The 21,050-nt window shown below is 51.2% G+C and overlaps 1 protein-coding gene across 1 annotated transcript in view; it reads left to right on the forward strand.

The window, feature by feature from the left end:
• Positions 1 to 21,050, forward strand: part of Dnah10 (dynein axonemal heavy chain 10) — a 103,926-nt gene that overhangs the window by 71,155 nt on the left and 11,721 nt on the right. The window contains exons 52-66 of the mRNA XM_051204908.1: positions 660 to 831; positions 2,223 to 2,426; positions 2,815 to 2,895; positions 5,430 to 5,627; positions 6,245 to 6,406; positions 7,557 to 7,731; positions 10,561 to 10,742; positions 11,819 to 11,955; positions 13,675 to 13,892; positions 14,038 to 14,259; positions 14,463 to 14,610; positions 17,723 to 18,002; positions 18,247 to 18,476; positions 19,307 to 19,580; positions 20,835 to 20,939. Coding sequence (XP_051060865.1) covers positions 660 to 831; positions 2,223 to 2,426; positions 2,815 to 2,895; positions 5,430 to 5,627; positions 6,245 to 6,406; positions 7,557 to 7,731; positions 10,561 to 10,742; positions 11,819 to 11,955; positions 13,675 to 13,892; positions 14,038 to 14,259; positions 14,463 to 14,610; positions 17,723 to 18,002; positions 18,247 to 18,476; positions 19,307 to 19,580; positions 20,835 to 20,939 — 2,788 coding nt within the window. The remainder of the gene's footprint in view (positions 1 to 659; positions 832 to 2,222; positions 2,427 to 2,814; positions 2,896 to 5,429; positions 5,628 to 6,244; positions 6,407 to 7,556; positions 7,732 to 10,560; positions 10,743 to 11,818; positions 11,956 to 13,674; positions 13,893 to 14,037; positions 14,260 to 14,462; positions 14,611 to 17,722; positions 18,003 to 18,246; positions 18,477 to 19,306; positions 19,581 to 20,834; positions 20,940 to 21,050) is intronic.

Consider the following 21,050-nt stretch of genomic DNA (forward strand, 5'->3'; position numbering starts at 1 on the left):
ATAGATCAGGCTGTCCTCAAACCCACAGAGATCGGGCTGCCTCTGCCTCCTCTGAGTGCTGGGATTAAAGGCGTGTGCCACCACCACCACCTGGCAATAATTTTATTTTTACCTTATGTACATTGGTATTTTGCCTGCACTTATGTCTGTGTGAGGGTCTCAGGTCCCTTAGAACTGGAGTTACAGATGGTTGTGAGCCACCATGTGGGTGCTGGGAATTGAACCCAGGTCCTCTGGCAGGGCAGTCAGTGCTCTTAACCACTGAGCCATCTCTCCAGCCCTAAAACTACTTTATAGAACTATAAATCAAGATGGCCCAGTTCATCATTTTAAGTGTATGTACATATGGTTCTTTTAGTCTAGTCGAAGGTCTGTGTGACCATTACCAGCCTTTGCTGTTGCTTTCCCTCCCTGTGACTCTGGGGATGGGGTGGGGTGGATGGGGGAAGTCCCTTCCTTTCCTTCCTTTCTCCAGACATACACCTTATATACTCACACCCTGACACATTCGGGCAGCACACACAGGACACTTGTCAATCATCCAGCTTCCATGCTTGTGCCCCTCAGGGGATGAAATGCAAACCCATACGCTCCCCCCCCCCCCAACGAGTTCAGCACCTTCCCCTGCCTCAGCAGGCGCTGCCCACCTGTTCCCCCAGGTGTTTGAGATCCTGCTGAGCCGAGGCTACTCAGAGACTAACTTCCGGGATGATCTGAAGAGTCTGTACTTGAAACTGGGGCTTGAGAACAAGATGATGATATTCCTGTTTACAGACGCCCATGTGGCTGAGGAGGGCTTTCTGGAACTCATCAACAACATGCTGACCTCAGGTACTGCCACCCCCACCCCCACCCCTCTGCCCCATGGCAGGAATGCCCTGCCCTACCCCACCATCGGAGTCTGAGAGAAGCTTGACAATCTTTGTCACACAAGACCCTCCAGTTTCCAGGCAGGCGCCAGCCCTCCTCCAGTACTGTGGGTGTATAGGTTACTTTTCTCTTCCTTGTGACCAGGATGACCTGTTAGTCCCTGAGCTTGAAGCCATGTGTGTCTCAGCTCTGTGAGACACTGAGCTTATCCCACGGTGGCCACGGCACACCTCAGGTTTTGCAAGGAATACAATGCCCATGACCTTTGTTGTCCTTGAAGCTCAGAGTCTGAGATGTGCAGCGGAGGGGTGGGTACCAAAGCACACAAAAAGACACCCAGGGATTGCCACCGCAATAGTGGGACGAGGGGAGGAGCCTCACGAAGCAGCACTTGGGAACAGGTGTGTCTTTTTCCTATGGCCCTTCATCAAACTGCCCAAAGGGTGAGTTCATTCCAACATCCCGGTGGGTCTGCAGGACTCCTGGAGGCAACACCAAGCTGTGAACAGGCCCAAGATGTACAAACTCGTCCTTTTTGGCTTTCAGAGGCTGCCGTAGCCCAGGGCTCCTTGTCTCATGCCACCCTACTTTCTGCTTTGTCCCCCTCACCTGACCTCTGCTCTTCACCCTTTCCCGTGACAATACCAGGTTGATTGGGTCCTCTGCCTTGTACCAACTGCAAAGCACAGTCCCATTTGGCAGGGAGCATAAGGGAACGTGCTTATAGGTTCTAGGGTGGGGTCGGGTGTCTTTGGAGGCCATCATTCACGCTCCCACATTGGGTAGAGTGGTCAGGCCACTGCGGGAAAATCTGAAGGGAAGAGACATCAAGGCAGGAGTATGGCAGTCTCATGGTCCAGATTTAGGAGTGGCTGGGGAATATAGCTCAATGGTACAGTGCTTGGCTAGAACGTGTGAGGCCCTGGGTTCGATCCCCAGTATCAGGGATAAACACACATTCCTATGCTGGGCATAGCAGCGCATGTGTGTACTCCCAGAACCCAGTAGGCTGAGGCAGGAGTGCTGACTCTTGTACAGCTGTGTCCCAGAACCCTGACTAGGGGTAATGAGGGAATGAAGAAAGGACTGACACACAGAAAGAATCTGGAATCGGTGGTCTGGGCTTTCTCTGCTGGAGAAGCCACAGCACCCCAGAAGCTCAGTGTTTTGTTGAACAAGGAGGTAGAGTTATTGCATACAGGTAAACATGGAGGCCTGGACCCTAGCTCTGGTCTTCTGCTGGCACATGCTGCTCTCTCCATCACGCCTTGCTCCATCACCTCCTTTTATACCCAAGGAGGCCAGAACTCAGAGACCTGAAGGCCAGCTCCCTCCACATCCTTGTCCTCCAGGGATCGTCCCTGCGCTCTTCCCTGAGGATGAAAAGGACAGTATCCTCAGTCAGATTGGACAGGAAGCCTTGAAGAGCGGCATGGGCCCGGCCAAGGAGTCTGTGTGGCAATATTTTGTGAATAAGAGTGCCAACAACCTACACATTGTCCTGGGCATGTCACCAGTGGGAGACACCCTGAGGACCCGGTGCAGGAATTTCCCAGGTACCTTTGAACCGAGCCTGTACATCCTTCTCCACAGCTGCAGCACAGCGCATGCTCCGGGGACCCGCCACGTCCAAGCTCCCATCAGCAGCGTCATACAGAAAGTAGCACTGGAGTTAAAAAGTTGGCCTTGCACTGTAGGCACACTTGCTGGTCCCTCTCAATCCCCAGGAGGCATGGCTAGTGTTTTCCTGACAGGAGGGTGTGCGCATGCTCCCCGGCTGCAGGGTGCATGGTGTGGGGAAGGTGCCCCTTCTCTCCCCCAGTGCCACGGTGACACTTGAATGTGCCCAGCTGAACCACCACTCTGGTGGCTACTGAAGACCGTGCACATGGGCTGGAGTAAGTCTGGGTTGCATAATGGTTCTCTTTCACCTCTCTCTTCAAGGCCTAGTGAACAACACTGGAATCGACTGGTTCATGCCCTGGCCATCCCAGGCTCTGCACGCAGTTGCCAAGTCATTTTTAGGTAAGCGGCCACTGTTGCAGGGACAGCTTGTTGGTCTCATAAAGAAGCTTGTCACTTTTCTGACTGAATCTTCACCCAGTAGATTCCTTCACCATAGAAACCCTATGGCAAAGGATAGCTTTGTATTGTTAGTGTGGCGTGGGGTTATATTGTGCCCTAGTCCAAAGGGATCGGGAGTCTGCAAGGCATGGCTTGTTGTAGAATATTATTTTAAGGTGCGCTACTTTTGTTTACGCTCTGGAACATTTGCTTAATGATGCAAACATGTATTTGATTAAATGAAATTCACCTGCGGTCAGGAAGCTGGGTGAGCAACTAGCTGACAGGAAGTTGTAGGGAGGAGCCTGGTGGAGAAGGGGTTATCAGGAGGGGCGAGAAAAAAAACGCACGAGAACTTCTTGGGAGATTTGAGGAGGTGAGTTGCTTGCTGTTTAGCCTCTCTGGGATGCAGGATTCTACCTCAACCTTTGAATCTTGAGTTCTTTAGTGAGACAGAGATTTAAATAAGTTTTCCTAGTAGCTTTGAGAGAGTTGGTGCCTGAAGGAACGAATTTGGCTCTTTTGGCTGCTGCTGGTAATGGTAGAGTTACAGGATAGCTGTAGCTTAAAATGCAAAAAATTAAAAAAGAAAAAGAACAACCACTGTCAAGCGTGGCCCCCTGATTGTTTGGATGAATAAATTTTTATTGGTCCACAATTCATGAACATTCTATCTTTGGCCTCTCCTATGCCACAGCTACATGGTCACATCCTTGCTGTAGAGATGGTGCCATTTGTAGGGGGGAAAATGTACTAAAGGCCACTGTTATGGTGGTGCCAGCACGATTTTTCTTTTTCTCTAGATCTAACCTGAAAGGATTTATGACCAGTGTCACTGGGTGACTTTGTTATTAGTCCCAGATTTACAAGTATGCACCCAACAAACTCATTAAACAATCAGCCCTTCTACACAAGCCAAAACCGTAACTTCAGTTGTAATGCTGTTCTGGGAAGGAAGCCAAGGAAACATTTGTTGTGGGGTTGGGACTTAGAGTCTGGCAGGCTGTGTCTGTGAAGGTCCATGTGGCCATCCCTGCTTCTGTCACGGCTGCTGAATTCTGACAATGTGCTTTGAGAACCATCTGGGACCACATGTAAATGTTTGTGGCTCTATTACAATAAAACTTTATTCACAAAAAAACAAGTTGTGGGCCACACTTGCCCTGTGGGGCTGTGGCTGCCAGCTTCACTGTGGCTGTGAATGCTAGCTTCCACAGTATGCAAGTAATTACCATACCTTCCCAGCATGCAGTGTTTCTGTTCCGTGCACAAAGCTGCCAGCAATTCGTGTGCAGTTCTTTTTCCTTGGAACATGTTCCCTGAAGTTGGACTGACCACGTTGCAAAGCTGGATGCCTGCGGGCAGAGTTTTTCAGGCATGCTCTGTGTAGTCTGACTCAAAGGCGGATCTGCAGAACCTGTGCACACCGATGATTTTGGCCCAGTCTTCCTTCTCTTACACCCTGTTTGAGGCTGTCCATTCCAGTTCACCAGCTGAACCGAGTGACAAGAAGGACCCCCTTCTGTTAGTGTGTGCTGGATGGACACTGGGATCCATCACAGAATGCCGGAGTGCACCCACCCAGCTGCCATGGGTGGGGACTTCATGCTGGGCTTGGTTGGAGCCCCACTCCTGAAGCCCCAGCTTCCCCTAATGGTGCCTGCGCCCTGGGGAAAGGCAGAGGGTAGGTCTCCCATGGCAGGGAGGGTTGGTGTCTGTGTTAGGGAAATCACCATGGACAGATCACAGGTCCTGGAAGTTGCCACAAACAATAGCTGCTCATTCTTAATTAAAGTTTTGATGAAACCACTATTTACTGCAAATATGTCTACTGTAAACTATCCTGTCCATCTTGAGTGTATTTGAAACATCAATTACATTCATAGTGTCATGCAAACACTACTGCCATGTGTTTCCAGAACTTTCCATCATCCTAAACTGAAGTTGTGCACCCATCTGAACACTGATTCTTCCTCCTCTCCAGGGTCTGGATTCTCTAACCCGCTTCCTGACTCTGCAAGTCTCTCCACCTATGTATCCCATGTAAGGGGACCCAGGCACATTGTTTCTTTGCATCCAGTTTCTTTCTTCTTGTATAGTGTTTCTGGAGGGTCATTTTATGGTGTAGCCCACACCAGCCCTTTAGTCCTTTTCATGGCTGAGTAGTACTCCACTGTGTGGGCATGCCACATCATTACCATCCACTGCAGATGGATGCTGGCCCTTTTCCCTTACCACTCTGCTACTGTGGAGCGTTGGCAATCACAGACCTGCCGGAGGCTGGGTGTCCTGTTCCTTCAGGCACATATATAGGAGTGGATTTCTTGGATCTTTGGGTCAATATTTCACATTTTGGGGACCTGTTTGTTTGTTTTCGGCAGTGCAGGGCCTGCCCCAAGAGCCTCATATGCTAGGCAGGTGCTCCCCGCTGACCTGCCCCCAGTCCTCCTTTTCCTTGTTGCTAACCCCCACTTTCTCCATTCCTTCCTGTCCAGGGGATAACAGCATGATTCCCGCAGAGAATATCGAAGACCTTGTGGAGCACGTGGTAATGGTCCATCAGTCAGTGGGTGAGTTCAGCAAGCAGTTCCAGCAGAAGCTGAGGCGCAGCAACTACGTGACACCTAAGAACTACCTAGACTTCATCAACACGTACTCGAAACTGCTAGATGAGAAAACCCAGTATAACATAGGTGAGCAGGGGCCCGGATGGGGTGGGGTAGGGTAGGTGTGGCACAGGGGTAGGGTCGGGTGTTACTGGGTGGCCAGGGTTCAGGAGTAAGTCTCATCTCTGCAAGGCCTGGCACCCTTATGATTGGGGCGAAATAGAGCAGATTCGGGTTTCGCATTTGGGGGTGGTTCATCCCTGCGGGTAAGACACAGCACACTTTTAGTTCTGTGTGGCCCTGTGTTTGCAGGTCTGTTTTCTTTGTCCTGGGTCCCCTGGTCTCCAGTGTACTCTGCTAGAAAGGGCTTTTTATGAAGGGCTCTCTGGCACCTGGTTAAGAGATGCTCTGTTAGCTGGGTGTGGGTGGTGCACACTTTTAATCCCAGCACTCTGAAAGCAGAGGCAAGCAGATCTCTTTGAGTTTGAGGGCAGCTTGGTCTACAGAGTGAGGTCCAGAACAGCCGGTGCTACACAGACAAACCCTGTCTCAAAATCATGCGTGCAGTCTGGGAGCTAGAGCGAGTATAGCATCTTGTAGAAGTGAGGTTTTTCCCCTTCCCTCTTCTTGAATGGGTCCCAACGAGGCTAATAGAAGTCCTGCCCTGGGGCCTGGACCACTGACCATGTGCTGTGTGCCCCCAGCACAGTGTAAGCGTCTGGAGGGTGGGCTGGACAAGCTGAAGGAGGCCACCATCCAGCTAGACGAGCTCAACCAGAAGCTGGCAGAGCAGAAGATTGTCCTGGCCGAGAAGTCAGCTGCCTGCGAGACTCTGCTGGAGGAAATTGCCACCAACACAACCATAGGCGAGTGCCTGGCACAGGCCACCTGCCCTGTGCCAATCTGCACCCAAGGGACTGGGGCTCCTCAAGACTCTGCTGGGAGACCATTGTGCTGTGGGCAGCCATTAGCAAGCTTTAAGGCACAGACCCATCATTGTCACAGGGTACCCACCCTGAGTGTCTCCTTGTTTGTTTGTTTAATCTGTAAACATTTTGTTGTTTTTTTAGTATTTTTGCCTACTCATAGGGGACATTGTAATAATTCAGTATATAAATTCAGTGTGAGGCATGGCTTCTCATGAAGTCACCAGATACTGGAATAGATCTGTCCCCTAAGCCAGTGTGACCTCATCTTTGCTAATGACATCGTTTCCAATAAGGTCTCAGTTTGAGGTTCCAGTGGCTGTGAGCCTGGGGGCCTCTGCCTGCCTCCTTGCAGTCCCTGGGCCCTGTGTCACCACCAGCTCTGGGCTGTAGCTGCAGGAGGTGACGCAGGCCCGTGAAGCAGCAGCGGCAACCAGACAACGGGAGCCAGTGACAGAGTGACGTCAGGCCGTGGAGCAGTGTCACCAGGCAGAGAGAGAGAGAGTGTGAGAGGAAATAAGACAGGGGCCGCACTCCCTCGATGGGAATCTCTAGGGCTGGGCCTGAATGAGCGTTAAAGAGCACAGTGTGTGGGGTTTGAGAAGCAGGGGTTGTGGTGGGAGATGGAGGGGAAGAGAAAGGACGGGCCAGTGAGGTTGCTCAGTGGGAAAGGTGCTTGCTGCCAAACCTGAGTTTGATCCTGGGCTCCACAGGGTAGAAGAGGGCTGACTCTGTGGCAAATGAGCATAAATCAAATGTTGTAGAAAGCTGTTTTTTTTTTTTTTAAGATAAAGAGTGGGAGAAAGCGAGTGAAACAGGTTCATCTTGGGTGTTCAAAATCCAAAGTCACAAGGCCACCCAGGGTCTTGGCCAGCAGTGTCTAGGCAGGTGGGGCTGACAATGGGTCCCAGACGGTAGTACCTGGCAGGAAACGCCATGTAGAGTCCTCTCTGTATGAGCACCTGTGGCCATCGCATTGACCAGAGCCCCCTGATGACCGTGCCTGGCTTTGAGGTGCCCACGAGGCTTAGGTTCCCCCTGCAGCATCCCAGCATCTCACCAGCCCCCCTCCACCCCCCACCCCCCGCAGCGGAGGAGAAGAAGAAACTGGCGGAGGAGAAGGCCATGGAGATAGAAGAACAGAACAAGATCATTGCTGTGGAGAAGGCAGAGGCCGAGACAGCTCTGGCTGAGGTCATGCCCATCCTGGAGGCTGCTAAACTGGAATTGCAGAAGCTGGACAAGTCGGATGTGACTGAAATCAGGTAGCTGCTACCACCTTCGCTCCCACCTGAACCCCCTAGGTCTCACTCAGGGCTGATCTTGCACTCGCCCCCATTTACAGATAGTAAAGAGAAGCCCCCAAGGCCAGGCAAACCCACCCAGGGACTTCAAGTTCCACCAGGAGGACGGTTGTGAGCTGAGCCACCATGTAGGTGCTGAGAACCGAACCCAGGTCCTATGAAAGAGTGGACGGTGTTCCTAACCATTGAGCCATCTAGCCTCAAGCCAGAGAGTTTTTAATACAGGATCATCAGGGCAGGCAGCTTTGTGAGGTTCTGACTGTGGAATCAGAGTGTGGAGAGTGAAGGCCACCTGTACATCCTGTGGTACCTGTTTGGATTCTTACCACTTGGCACTATGTTATACATGTTTTTATAATCTAAAATTTATTTCATGTAAATGTATGTGCGCATGCTTGTGATACCCTGTGGAGGTCAGAGGACAAGTTTTTCAGTGTGGGTTCTCAATTTTATCATGTAGACCCTGGGGACTGGTGGCAAGGGCCTTTACCGGCTGAGCCATTTCATCCACCCAATTTTTTTTATATACATATACACATATATACATGCATATATATTTTTTCTTATTTTACATATTAATCCCAGTTCTCTCTCCTTCCCTCTCTCCCATGCCCCCAACCCCCCTTCCATTCCATTCTACCCCCCCCCACTCCACAGGGTGATGCCTTCCAGGAGGGATCATCAAAATCTGTCAAGTCATTTGGAGTTGGGTCTAGGCCCCCCCCCCCCCCCCCCCCCGCCTCTAGGCTAAGGGAGTATCCCTCCATGGGGAATGTGCTCCCAAAGTCCTTTCCTGTACCAAGGATCCATCCTGGTTCCACTGTCAGAGGTCCCTTAGACTGCCCAGGCCTTCTAACTGAGACCCACTTTCTCACCCACTCAATTTTAAAGTTTTCTTTTATGTTTGCACTCTAATACAGGATGGGACTTCTCTACTGTCTTAAACTGGCTAGAGGCATCCCACAATGTGGGTGCAATATTTTATTCAGTGGGCCCCACTGCTGTATCTTGACTTGCATCTTTTGCCTTTACAAAGGACACAGCAAACAAATCTGGGCACGATTCACTATGCACTCTGGCACTTTGCCACCGTGGGGTGCATTTCCAGAAGAGGAATTGTCTGGGTCCCAAGGTACACAGTGTGTGCCCCACACACACACACTTGCCTACACCTGTATCAGTTTCTTCATAGCTTCACCAGAGAGGATGCCCCAGGTGTCCGCATTTTTCCTCTCTAGCAGAAAAGGACTCTGCGTGTAGTTTTCACTTAATTTATATTTCTCTCATTAGAGGTGGCCTTTCGCATGTGTTTTTAAAAAGGCAAGAACTTGGCTTTCTTTTCTGCATTGTATTGTTCTTACTGCTTTTGTTTTCCCATACACCCCTACCCCTGCAGAGAGAGAGACTGTTCTGCATGTTCTGCTAGGGAATAAACCCCAAGGTCTCACCCAAACATGCTAGGCAAGGGCTCTACCACTCCTGGCCAACCAAAGACTTTATACAGAATGGAGCTTGTCTTTACATTAATAAAGGGAATTGTAGCTATTTTCTGAATTTGTCATTGGGCACTTGCCTTTGTGGGTGAGATGTGCATGTGTGTTGGTTTTCCCATGCGTGCTTTGGCTTATGTGACATTGTTTAGGAATATTTTCTATTGTGGCTTTTAGATTATAACATGGGTAAAATGCTGCTGTGAGACCTAAAATAACTTGTACTTTAGAATATTTTTTCTTTTTTTCCTATTTAAATCTTTTGTCAGTGTCTAGGGCATTGTACCTTGAGTTCAGTGTGTATCTGGACCCTAATCCCCCAACAGTCACAGTATGGCTTTGATGGGTCATTTAATTATTAAATGTGATGAGTTGTCACAGCTGGACAGTTTCATAGTCTTTAATTCCTTAAAATGTCTTTCTAGGATACTCAGTCCTCTCTGTAGGGACCCTTAAGTGATGGATAACAAAGGTACACATGTTTAATTCTCCCCTGAGAAGAAACAGCAGCCCCCATTTATAACTAATTTGTCATGCTGAGGTGGTCCCTGGAGACTGTCTCCTGGACAACCAGGTTCTTGTCCCATCCTCGTGCAAGAAAGGAGTGGGCTGATAGGGAAAGAGGAAAAATGACTATACTTTATGTAAGTCAGAGTTAATGGCCTTAAATGGGAAGAACAAATCACTTTCATGGACTCATGGGAGCTAGAGGCTTCCGGCTCTATACTCCTGCTTTATGGAGAGGAAACTTTGACCCTTGGCTGGTCCCTAACTTGCCCACAGCTTAGGACCCAGCAGGCCATGTCTGCTTGTATGTGTAGACCCATGGGCTTTCTCTTCCCTGACCTTCTTGACAGACATGTCTTGTTTCATACCATCATTAGTGTACCCAATGAATGCCCTGCAACGCCAAAGCTTTTCCTGGTCACCCAGGGCCAGTTTTGAACCCATTGAACCTCAGGCTGGGCTGGTATTGGCCTCACTCCCAGCTCTGCCCCCTCTCTACTCCTGACTGTGGGCCTACACTGGCTTTAGGACCTGGGCCATGATGACCTGGGCACCGTGGTTTTGGGATTTTAATGGCTGCCATCATGTTCCTATTCCTTGCTCTTCCAGGAACCTGGTGTGGGGCTAGCAAACGAGATCCTTCCTGAGCCACCTTCCTTCCCGTAGGGACTTGGCATCCTCTATTCCCAGACAGTCACCTCCAGAGAACCCTACTGCCTGCCCCATCTTTTCCAAGGATTCTGGCTAGGCCCTGGCCCTTCTTGTACTGAACATGGGCCCTCCTGTTCCCTAGGTCATTCGCGAAGCCCCCAAAACAAGTGCAGACAGTCTGTGAGTGCATCCTTATCATGAAAGGCTACAAGGAGCTGAACTGGAAAACTGCTAAGGGCATGATGTCTGACCCCAACTTCCTGAGGTCCCTGATGGAGATCGACTTCGACTCTATCACCCAGGGCCAAGTGAAGAACATCAAAGGTGCTTGGGGGTGGACAGGTGGGGGGCTGGGAGGGCCCAGGCAAGGGGTGGGGTCGGGGTATCACTGTAGTCCTGTAGATGGAGCAGGATGCTGGTATCCAGCTCCCGTTGGTGATGCAGGGCAGAGGAGGCTGCTGGCCCACATGCGGTTGGCTCAGCATGGAGTCTGGCTCTCCATGGCAGGAAACAGGAATTGGTGGAAACCTGTCTCTGTCTTTGCCCTCTGTGTGGCTTAGCACTTACCTTTGTGCCTCTTGCCAATGTTACGCCCCTGTATGCACCTGGGGACCAGGCAGGGGAAGGGTGGTGCCACCTGCAGTCAGCAGGATGTGTCTTTGGCCAGAGAATGCTCAAGTTCCCTGCCAGCTGACTCCTGGCACTGTCCGGGCTCTGCCAGGAGGGGTGATGTCCTCATAGACCACACTGTCACAGCTGTGTACAACCTTACCCCCCAGTGGGAAGTTGGGGTAGCTCAGCAGGTAAAGGTATTTACTCATAGTACGTGGGGACCTGAACTAGATACCCAGAAAGTAGAGAGAACTAACTTCCATAAAGTTGTCATCTGACCTTACTTGACCCATGTGCCATGGCATGTGTGAGACACACACACACACACACACAGCATGTGCACATATGCTACACACACAGAGAGACCCTCACTACCACATCCTTTCACAGCCCCTTAAGTTAAACACTAATGAAATATGAAAACCCATGTTCCCCGGCACCTGGATACCACTGGGCTGGTTCTACTACCATGACCGTGCTGAGATGATGGTAGGACCCACCCATGGCTTCTGAATCCCAGTCAGCTGCTTGTCTGAGCCCCCTGAGTGCTCCTGGTCCCCAGAGCTGGAAATGTGTCCAGTGAAGCCTCTGGGTCGTGTGAGGTCACATGGAGTCCCAGGTGGCTGTGGTTTTACCCTTCATATCCACCTTCAACTCCACACTTGAGAAACTCCACGCCCAGAACCCTGAGGAGTAGATACTGATGACACTTAACCTATCCGTAGGCAGTGTCTCCAGTTTTATGTGCCCTGAGAGAGAGGTTGACAGTCCCTGTGCTTGACCTCTAGGCCTCCTGAAAAATCTTAACACCACAATTGAAGAAATGGAGGCTGTGAGCAAGGCGGGGCTCGGGATGTTGAAGTTCGTGGAGGCCGTCATGGGGTACTGTGATGTGTTCCGGGAGATCAAGCCCAAAAGAGACAAGGTGAGCTGAGGCCTTGCTGCCCGGAGTCTACCCTGGGATCAGAGTTCAGGTGTCCTTAATGATGCTGGAAAGTCCCAGCAGGTCCTGGCCGGAAACCACACAGTCTTAGTAGCCTGGCCACTGTTCTCACTCACACAGCGGGCAGACAGACGGGGTTGACACTTTGTGCAGCCTGCAGATGGTTACAGCCACACCCCAAGCTGTGGTGGCTGCTTTAGCCTCAGCTCTGTTGGCTGCAGGGATGGCTTCTCCCTCCTGCCAAGGGCCTCCTATGAATTGTAAATATTTGGCAGCATCCCTGTCTCTGCCTAGTAGATGCCAGTTGCCCTCACCCAGAAGTATCCCAGTCATTGTTATGTGCCCCCATAGGAAACAGCTGGGTTGAAGTAACTTGTGAATAGGTGGATCCCCTTTTATTCCCATTAGAATCTGAACCCTTAAAACATGAATTATCTTCAAGGCATGCCCTGAAATTTTTTACTAAGAGTCACTGAGCCACCTTTCTGTGACTTCAGGACACATGACCTGAGATGTCTGTCTTAGAGGCAGGGAGGGCTTCCCCCCGCCAATGTGATGATAAAAGCTCTTACAGCTGAGAATGGGTGGGAAGAGAAGCCATGCCCTGCATTGGGGAAACAGCTCAAGTGGCAAGGGTTCATGCTGTGTGAGCCTGAGGACCTGAGTTCAGATCCCCAGCACCTGTGTAAAAGGCTAGGTTGGTCATGTACTTCTGTACCTGTCCCCCTACACACACACACACACACACACACACACACACACACACACACACACACGGGGTGGGCAGAGACAGAAAGATTGCTCATGCTTCCTGGCCTCCATACTGGCTGGAAAACAGTGAGCTCCGGGTCCAGTGAAAGAGACCCAGTCTCAAGGGAATATGGCAGAGAACAGTAGAATGGAGTACTTGATGTCTGCTTCTGGTTTGTGTGCGTGCTTGGGTACATTCACCTGCACATACTGTTTTACACACACACACACACACACACACACACACACGAGCGTGCCCATGTGCCAGCACACATGCACAGCCATATGTCGTGATGTAGCCTCACGGTGTATGGGTGCACAGTATGAACACCTGTGTGGGGATGAGACCTTTACTGTTTGCCTACCAACTTGGTGTAGGTCAGCGGTTCTCAACCTGTGGGTCACAACCCGTTGAGGATCAAAGGACCCTTCACAGGGTCATCTAAGACCATCAGAGAACACAGATATTTACATAACAATTCCTAACATTAGTAGTTAAATTACATTTATGAAGTAACAACAAAAATAATTTTATGGTTGGGGGAGTCACCACAGCATGAGGAACTGTATTCTAAAAGGTCACAGCTTTAGAAAAGTTAAGAAGGGCTGGGCGTTGGTGTTGTGTAGTGAGATACTCACCTTGTCTGCATCTGTGGCATAGACCACGCCCATTAGGGGTGGAGACAGGACCAGACAGATGAACACCAGTCACAGGTGTGAACGAGGTGACTCACTACAGTGGCCCACACCTTTCATCCCAGCACTCAGGAGGCAGACGCAGGTGGATCTCTGTGAGTTCGAGACCAGCCTGGCCTACAGAGTTAGTTCCAGGACAGGCTCCAAATTCCCAGAGAAACCCTGTCTCGAAAAAGGAAAAGGAAAAAAAATAACCGCTGAAGGAGGTGGAGATGGCCGGCCTTCGCCATCCTTCTGCTTGCTGTCTTCACACAGGTGGCCAGACTGGAGCGGAATTTCTACTTAACCAAGCGGGAGCTAGAAAGGATCCAGAATGAGCTGTCAGCGATCCAGAAGGAGCTGGAGGCTTTGGGGGCCAAGTATGAGGCTGCCATCCTGGAGAAGCAGAAACTGCAGGAGGAGGCAGAGATCATGGAGAGGCGGCTGATCGCAGCTGACAAGCTCATCTCTGGTCTGGGATCGGAAAATGTCAGGTGAGAGGCATCACCCACCTAACGAAGGAGCCCAAGCTCTACTCAAGCTTAGCACACGTTCCAAAGGACTGACAAGTCTGCAGCATGTTCTCATCGGTCACGGCCAGATGGGAGCTGCTCAGTGTGGCTTCCTGGGCTCCGGCAGGTGGCTCAATGACCTGGACGAGCTAATGCACCGGCGGGTGAAGCTGCTGGGTGACTGCCTACTCTGTGCAGCCTTCTTGAGCTACGAGGGTGCGTTCACCTGGGAGTTTCGGGATGAGATGGTCAACCAGGTGTGGCGGAATGACATCCTGGAACGAGACATCCCCCTGAGCCAGCCTTTCCGACTGGAGAATCTCCTGACAGATGACGTGGAGATCAGCAGGTACCCCCCCCACTCATCCCAGCAGGGGTCTGTGTGGGTGTCGCCTGGGGGTGGGGGTGGGGGTGAGCTGCAGGCCTAGGAAGCAAAGCCAACCAACCCTGAGCAAGGCCCTGGATGATTCTAGAGGGCTGACCCCACCGACCTCCAGCCTTGGGCTTACAACTTGGTGGGGAAGTCCATCTCTCTGTGGTTGTCCCTTGCAGGTGGGGTTCCCAGGGCCTCCCACCTGATGAGCTTTCAGTTCAGAATGGCATCCTTACCACTCGGGCCAGCCGCTTCCCGCTCTGCATCGACCCCCAGCAGCAGGCCCTCAACTGGATCAAGAGAAAGGAGGAGAAGAACAACCTACGGGTGCGGCCCCACCCTGAACCCCACCGAGGGCTGAATAGCCCCTTCCCCTTCCTCCCCACCCCCGCTTAGCCATGCAGGGTGTGGGCATCTTAAGATAAAGATCATGCCTTCTGTCTTTATTTCTTTCTGCCCAGGACAGGACTTGGTGGCGCAAGATGCTCGTGTGTGTGTGTGTGTGTGTGTGTGTGTGTGTGTGTGTGTGTGTGTGATGGGGTTAGGACTGTGTGTGTGTGTGTGTGTGTGTGAGCTTGGATGGGGTTAGGAGTGTGTGTGTGTGTGTGTGTGTGTGTGTGTGATGGGGTTAGGAGAGTGTGTGTGTGTGTGTGTGATGGGGTTAGGAGTGTGTGTGTGTGTGTTGTGTGATGGGATTAGGAGTGTGTGTGTGTGTGTGTGATGGGGTTAGGAGTGTGTGTGTGTGTGTTGTGTGATGGGATTAGGAGTGTGTGTGTGTGTGTGTGTGTGATGGGGTTAGGAGTGTGTGTGTGATGGGGTTAGGAGTGTGTGTGTGTGTGTGTGTGTGATAGGGTTAGGAGTGTGTGTGTGTGTGTGTGATGGGGTTAGGAGGTGTGTGTGTGTGTGTGTGTGTGATGGGGTTAGGAGTGTGTGTGTGTGTTGTGTGATGGGATTAGGAGTGTGTGTGTGTGTGTTGTGTGATGGGATTAGGAGTGTGTGTGTGTGTGTGATGGGGTTAGGAGTGTGTGTGTGTGTATGTGATGGGGTTAGGAGTGTGTGTGTGTGTGTGTGATGGGGTTAGGAGTGTGTGTGTGTGTGTGTGTGTGATGGGGTTAGGAGTGTGTGTGTGTGTGTGTGTGTGTGTGATGGGGTTAGGACTGTGTGTGTGTGTGTGATGGGGTTAGGAGTGTGTGTGTGTGTGTGTGTGTGTGTGTGATGGGGTTAGGAGTGTGTGTGTGTGTGTGTATGTGTGTGTGTGTGATGGGGTTAGGAGTGTGTGTGTGATGGGGTTAGGAGTGTGTGTGTGTGTGTGTGATGGGGTTAGGAGTGTGTGTGTGTGTGTGTGATGGGGTTAGGAGTGTGTGTGTGTGTGTGTGTGTGTGTGTGATGGGGTTAGGAGTGTGTGTGTGTGTGTATGTGTGTGTTGTGTGATGGGGTTAGGAGTGTGTGTGTGTGTGTATGTGTGTGTGTGTGATGGGATTAGGAGTGTGTGTGTGTGTGTGTGTGATGGGGTTAGGAGTGTGTGTGTGTGTGTGATGGGGTTAGGAGTGTGTGTGTGTGTGTGTGTGTGTGTGATGGGGTTAGGAGTGTGTGTGTGTGTGTGTGAGCTTGGATGGGGTTAGGAGTGTGTGTGTGTGTGTGTGTGATGGGATTAGGAGTGTGTGTGTATGTGTGTGTGATGGGATTAGGAGTGTGTGTGTGTGTGTGTGATGGGGTTAGGAGTGTGTGTGTGTGTGTATGTGTGTGTGTGTGATGGGGTTAGGAGTGTGTGTGTGTGTGTGTGATGGGGTTAGGAGTGTGTGTGTGTGTGTGTGTATGTGTGTGTGTGTGATGGGATTAGGAGTGTGTGTGTGTGTGTGTGATGGGGTTAGGAGTGTGTGTGTGTGTGTGTGTGATGGGATTAGGAGTGTGTGTGTGTGTGTGTGTGTGATGGGGTTAGGAGTGTGTGTGTGTGTGTGATGGGGTTAGGAGTGTGTGTGTGTGTGTGTGATGGGGTTAGGAGTGTGTGTGTGTTGTGTGATGGGGTTAGGAGTGTGTGTGTGTGTGTGTGTGATGGGGTTAGGAGTGTGTGTGTGATGGGGTTAGGAGTGTGTGTGTGTGTGTGTGTGATGGGGTTAGGAGTGTGTGTGTGTGTGTGTGTGTGTGATGGGGTTAGGAGTGTGTGTGTGTGTGTGTGTGTGTGATGGGGTTAGGAGTGTGTGTGTGTGTGTGTGATGGGGTTAGGAGTGTGTGTGTGTGTGTGTGTGTATGTGTGTGTGTGTGTGATGGGGTTAGGAGTGTGTGTGTGTGTGTGTGTGTGTGTGTGATGGGGTTAGGAGTGTGTGTGTGTGTGTGATGGGGTTAGGAGTGAGTGTGTGTGTGTGTGTGTGTGTGATGGGGTTAGGAGTGTGTGTGTGTGTGTGTGTGTGTGTGTGATGGGGTTAGGAGTGTGTGTGTGTGTGTGTGTGTGTGTGTGTGTGTGTGTGATGGGGTTAGGAGTGTGTGTGTGTGTGTGTGTGATGGGGTTAGGAGTGTGTGTGTGTGTGTGTGTGATGGGGTTAGGAGTGTGTGTGTGTGTGTGTGTGTGTGTGATGGGGTTAGGAGTGTGTGTGTGTGTGTGTGTGTGTGTGTGATGGGGTTAGGAGTGTGTGTGTGTGTGTGTGTGTGTGTGTGTGTGATGGGGTTAGGAGCTGGTGGGGAGGGGATGTGGAGGGGATAACTTTATTGAACTATGACTCACTTAGCAGTCTCTCACTCATTCAAAACAGAAATGGCTGGCTTTTTAGGATATTTGCAGAGTCCTGTAACAGAGTCAGCTTAGAATATTTTCAGTGCCCCCATCCCTACCCCTACCAAGAGCAACAATGTTTCCTTGGTAGCTGCTCCTGAGCCACTAGCAGCTGCTAATATATTTTCTGTCTGTGTGGCTTTGCCTAGCTTGGATGTATCTCCTAAGGATAGGAGTATTTAGTCTTTTGTAACCGGCTTCTTTTACGTTGTAGGGGTTCAACCCCATTGTAACAGGTATGGGTGCTTTACCTGTGTAATATTCCTATAGTGCTGCTGTGAACATCTGTACATACTTCTTTTCTGTGTATATTTGTGTGTGTGGGGGGGGTCATACAGGTGGCAGTCAGAGGACAACTTTATGGAGTTGTCCATCTACCATGTGAATTCTAGGGACTGAACTCTGGCCTGCATGCCAAGTGCCCCTACCTGCTGAGCCACCTCATCAGACCTGTCTATGTCCACATTCCTGGCCCTCCAGGGCACACACCCAAGAGTGGGATTGCTGGGACTCCAGCTTTCGCTGAACCGACAGATTAGTGGTGTTCCGTTTTGTCATACGCTTGACTCTCCTAGTTACCTCTAGCTTCTGAACTTCTGGTGTGTGTTCTCCCTCCGCACACGGGAGGCTCAATAGGCACGGCTCATCCCAGCTCCTGCCTCTCTGCTGCAGGTTGCCTCCTTCAACGATCCTGACTTCCTCAAGCAGCTGGAGATGTCCATAAAATATGGGACCCCTTTTCTGTTCCATGATGTGGATGAGTACATCGACCCTGTGATTGACAGTGTCCTGGAGAAGAACATCAAGACTTCCCAAGGCCGCCAGTTCATCATCCTTGGGGATAAGGAGGTTGACTATGACTCCAACTTCCGGCTGTATCTTAACACCAAGCTGGCCAATCCAAGATACTCCCCATCGGTGTTTGGGAAGGCCATGGTCATCAACTACACTGGTAAGAATGGACAGATCTGGCTGCAAATATTCAGGGCCCCACCTCGAGAGTGAGGCTTCCTACACACCTTGTTACCTGGTGACTCTGGTCTTTCCCTGGAAATTGTCTTCACTGCTTGGTTCTTAATGTGTGGGCAGCCCTCCCTCCAGAACGCTGGGGATTTTGGAAGGCATGGAGCTGCAGGCGCCTGGGTGTGCCTAGCCTGGGCTCCAGGGTGGACAGTGAGGGCTCCTTGTTCTCTAAGTCACGCTGAAGGGCCTGGAGGACCAACTGCTGAGTGTGCTGGTGGCCTACGAGAGGCGGGAGCTGGAGGAGCAGAGGGAGCACCTCATCCAGGAGACGAGTGAGAACAAGAACTTGCTAAAGGACCTGGAGGACTCCCTCCTGCGGGAGCTGGCCACGTCCACGGGGAACATGCTGGACAATGTGGAGCTTGTACACACCCTGGAAGAGACAAAATCCAAGGCCACAGAGGTGGGCACCTCCATGCAGCTGGGAAGGGCCCTGCCACCTTCTAGCTCCATCCCAGTGGTCTCAGGGGCTCAGTCACAGCCTTGTTCTGCGAGAGAAGCACCGGGCAGGGGCTTTGTTTCACCTCTTCTCACCTGACGAGAGAGAGGCTGGAGAGGTGGTTGAGTGGTTAAGAGCTCTGCTCTTCCAGAGGACCAGGGTTCTTCCCGGCACCTACATGGTGGCTCAGAACCCTCTGTAACTCCAGTTCCAGTGGATTAGATGCCCTCTCGTTGCCTCTTTAGGCACCAGGCATGTGTGTGGTGTACATACATGCATGCAGGCAAAATACTTACATACATAAAATAAATCTTAAAAAGATAAAAAGAAAGAGCCACCTCTATGGGGTTGTGTCGGCGGAGGGTGGGGGAGGGTGGGGGAAGGTTGGGGGAGGGTGGGCACTCCTGTGCATCTGGGTAATCTCGAATTGAGAGTCATGGAAATCCTGGCCTTGCCTGCTCTAAATAGAAAAAGACATTATCAGCTCAAAAGCAGAGGTGTAACAGTGGCTCCAGGTGAGGCTGGGTCCAAGGTCCAAAAATATAGAGTCCATATTCATCCATTTATATGCTGGACCTATGTTGGTTGGCTACTTCTTCCAGTCTCTGCCTTAAAAGGAGGTGGCCTGACATCCCCTCCTGTTCAAGTTAAGGTCCCTGCAGGGCCTGGTGACTGTCAACTCCAGGAAGCACTTGGTGGTCCCTTTTGTGCCCCACACTCCACCTTCTACCACCCAAGGCCTTCCAGGCTGTCATCGCCTCCCTGTTTCCATGGTAACTGAGGCCTTTCTGCAGGTATCTGAGAAGCTGAAGCTGGCAGAGAAGACAGCTCTGGACATCGACAGACTGCGGGATGGTTACCGGCCAGCTGCACGGCGGGGCGCCATCTTGTTCTTCGTGCTGTCGGAGATGGCGCTTGTCAACTCTATGTACCAGTATTCTCTCATTGCCTTTCTGGAGGTCTTTGGGCTGTCACTGAAGAAGTCACTGCCTGACTCCATCCTCATAAAGCGGCTGAAGAACATTATGGACACGCTGACCTTTAACATCTACAACTATGGCTGCACGGGTGAGCTGAGCGGGAGGGGAGGAAGCTCTACTTGGAATGCAGAAACTTCACCTGCCTTGTGCCAACTGCTCACTTTACAAAGGGATGTCCAGAGCACTGACATCTAAGCTGCACCTTCAGTGAGGTTCGATTCGCCTACCCCACACCCCCTGAAGATGCCCCGTTCCAGGTTTGGCGGAGTTCACAGAGCCCCTCGATCTAGGACATCTCCATTGGGCTGAGCCTGGTCCCTCCTCTCCCTTCCCTACCCTGGCAGCCTCTGCTGCACTTCCTGACTGAGGCGACACCTGTCCTGGTCACGTCCTGTCAAAGGAGTCCTGGAATATGTGATTCTCAAAGCTAACCTCTTCATTTAATACCTCTGAGCATCAAGGCCTGTGCTATAACGTATTAGGATCTTCCCGTTTCTAGTGTAGCACTCCACACTCTTTGTCTCAGCTGGTGGACGCTGGCTTGTTTCTGCTTTTTGGCTCTTAGGCTAACGCAACTGTTAACGTTTGCCACAGGGGTGTGTGCGTATGTGTGTGTTCACTCATGTGCATGCACTCAGGCATGCCTGCCTACATTGTTGGCCCTGGAGCTGGAGCTCTGGGCCTCACGCATGCCAGGTGACTGCCGTCCCCTGAGCTTCTTCCCAGTCTGAGCATTTGCTTTTAGTTTTGGATCGATATGTTCCCTAGAGTGGAGTTCCTGGGCCATACGCCGAGTCTCTGACTTTTGGGGGGACTACCCAACTGGTTTCCAAAATGGCTGTGCTATTTTCTACTCTCCAAATGCACTGTTTGTGAAGACCATCTTCTGGAACATTCTGAATGCCGTCTGGCCAGTACCAGCTTTGGCATTGTCTTCACAGGTGGGGGACCCCTTTCTTTCTATTGGACTCATTTGTCTGGAAGCATCAAAGCTTGTACCTCTTAAGTAGGTCATGCGCTTTGTAAAATAAAAGGCACCGCAGTCACTTCTGGCTCTGGAAACTCCACGCACGCCTCTATCCCAGTGACTCAGTTCTGCCGCCCTTGGAGAAGGTGGCTCCTGCCCCGGTTGCAGCACTTATGGGATATGTGACTCCTGTTGATGTGACCCTGCCAGGTGCACACAGCTGTCTGTTGCTACAGACGGACCTTTTGCATCTGGACAGCCATGGCCATCAGGTGCAAAAAGGGTCAGGTGCAGCCACTTAGTGATGTGGAATTTCACTTCCCTCAGACTTGAGCTTCCTTTTGAAGTGTGATCCCTGTCTCTGACTCTCCACAGGGCTGTTTGAGAGACATAAGCTCCTCTTCTCCTTCAACATGACCATCAAGATTGAGCAGGCAGAGGGGAGGGTCCCCCAGGAGGAGCTGGACTTCTTTCTAAAAGGTAATGGGCTTGCTGGCTTTCACTCTCTGCTATCCACAGTTACTGGGGACGTGCATGCCCATTCACCATAAACATTAATGGTAGCAAAATCCCACTTAAGCTTGGCTTCTG

Source organism: Phodopus roborovskii, unplaced genomic scaffold, assembly GCF_943737965.1.
Source record: "Phodopus roborovskii unplaced genomic scaffold, PHOROB, whole genome shotgun sequence".
NCBI lineage: Eukaryota > Metazoa > Chordata > Mammalia > Rodentia > Cricetidae > Phodopus > Phodopus roborovskii.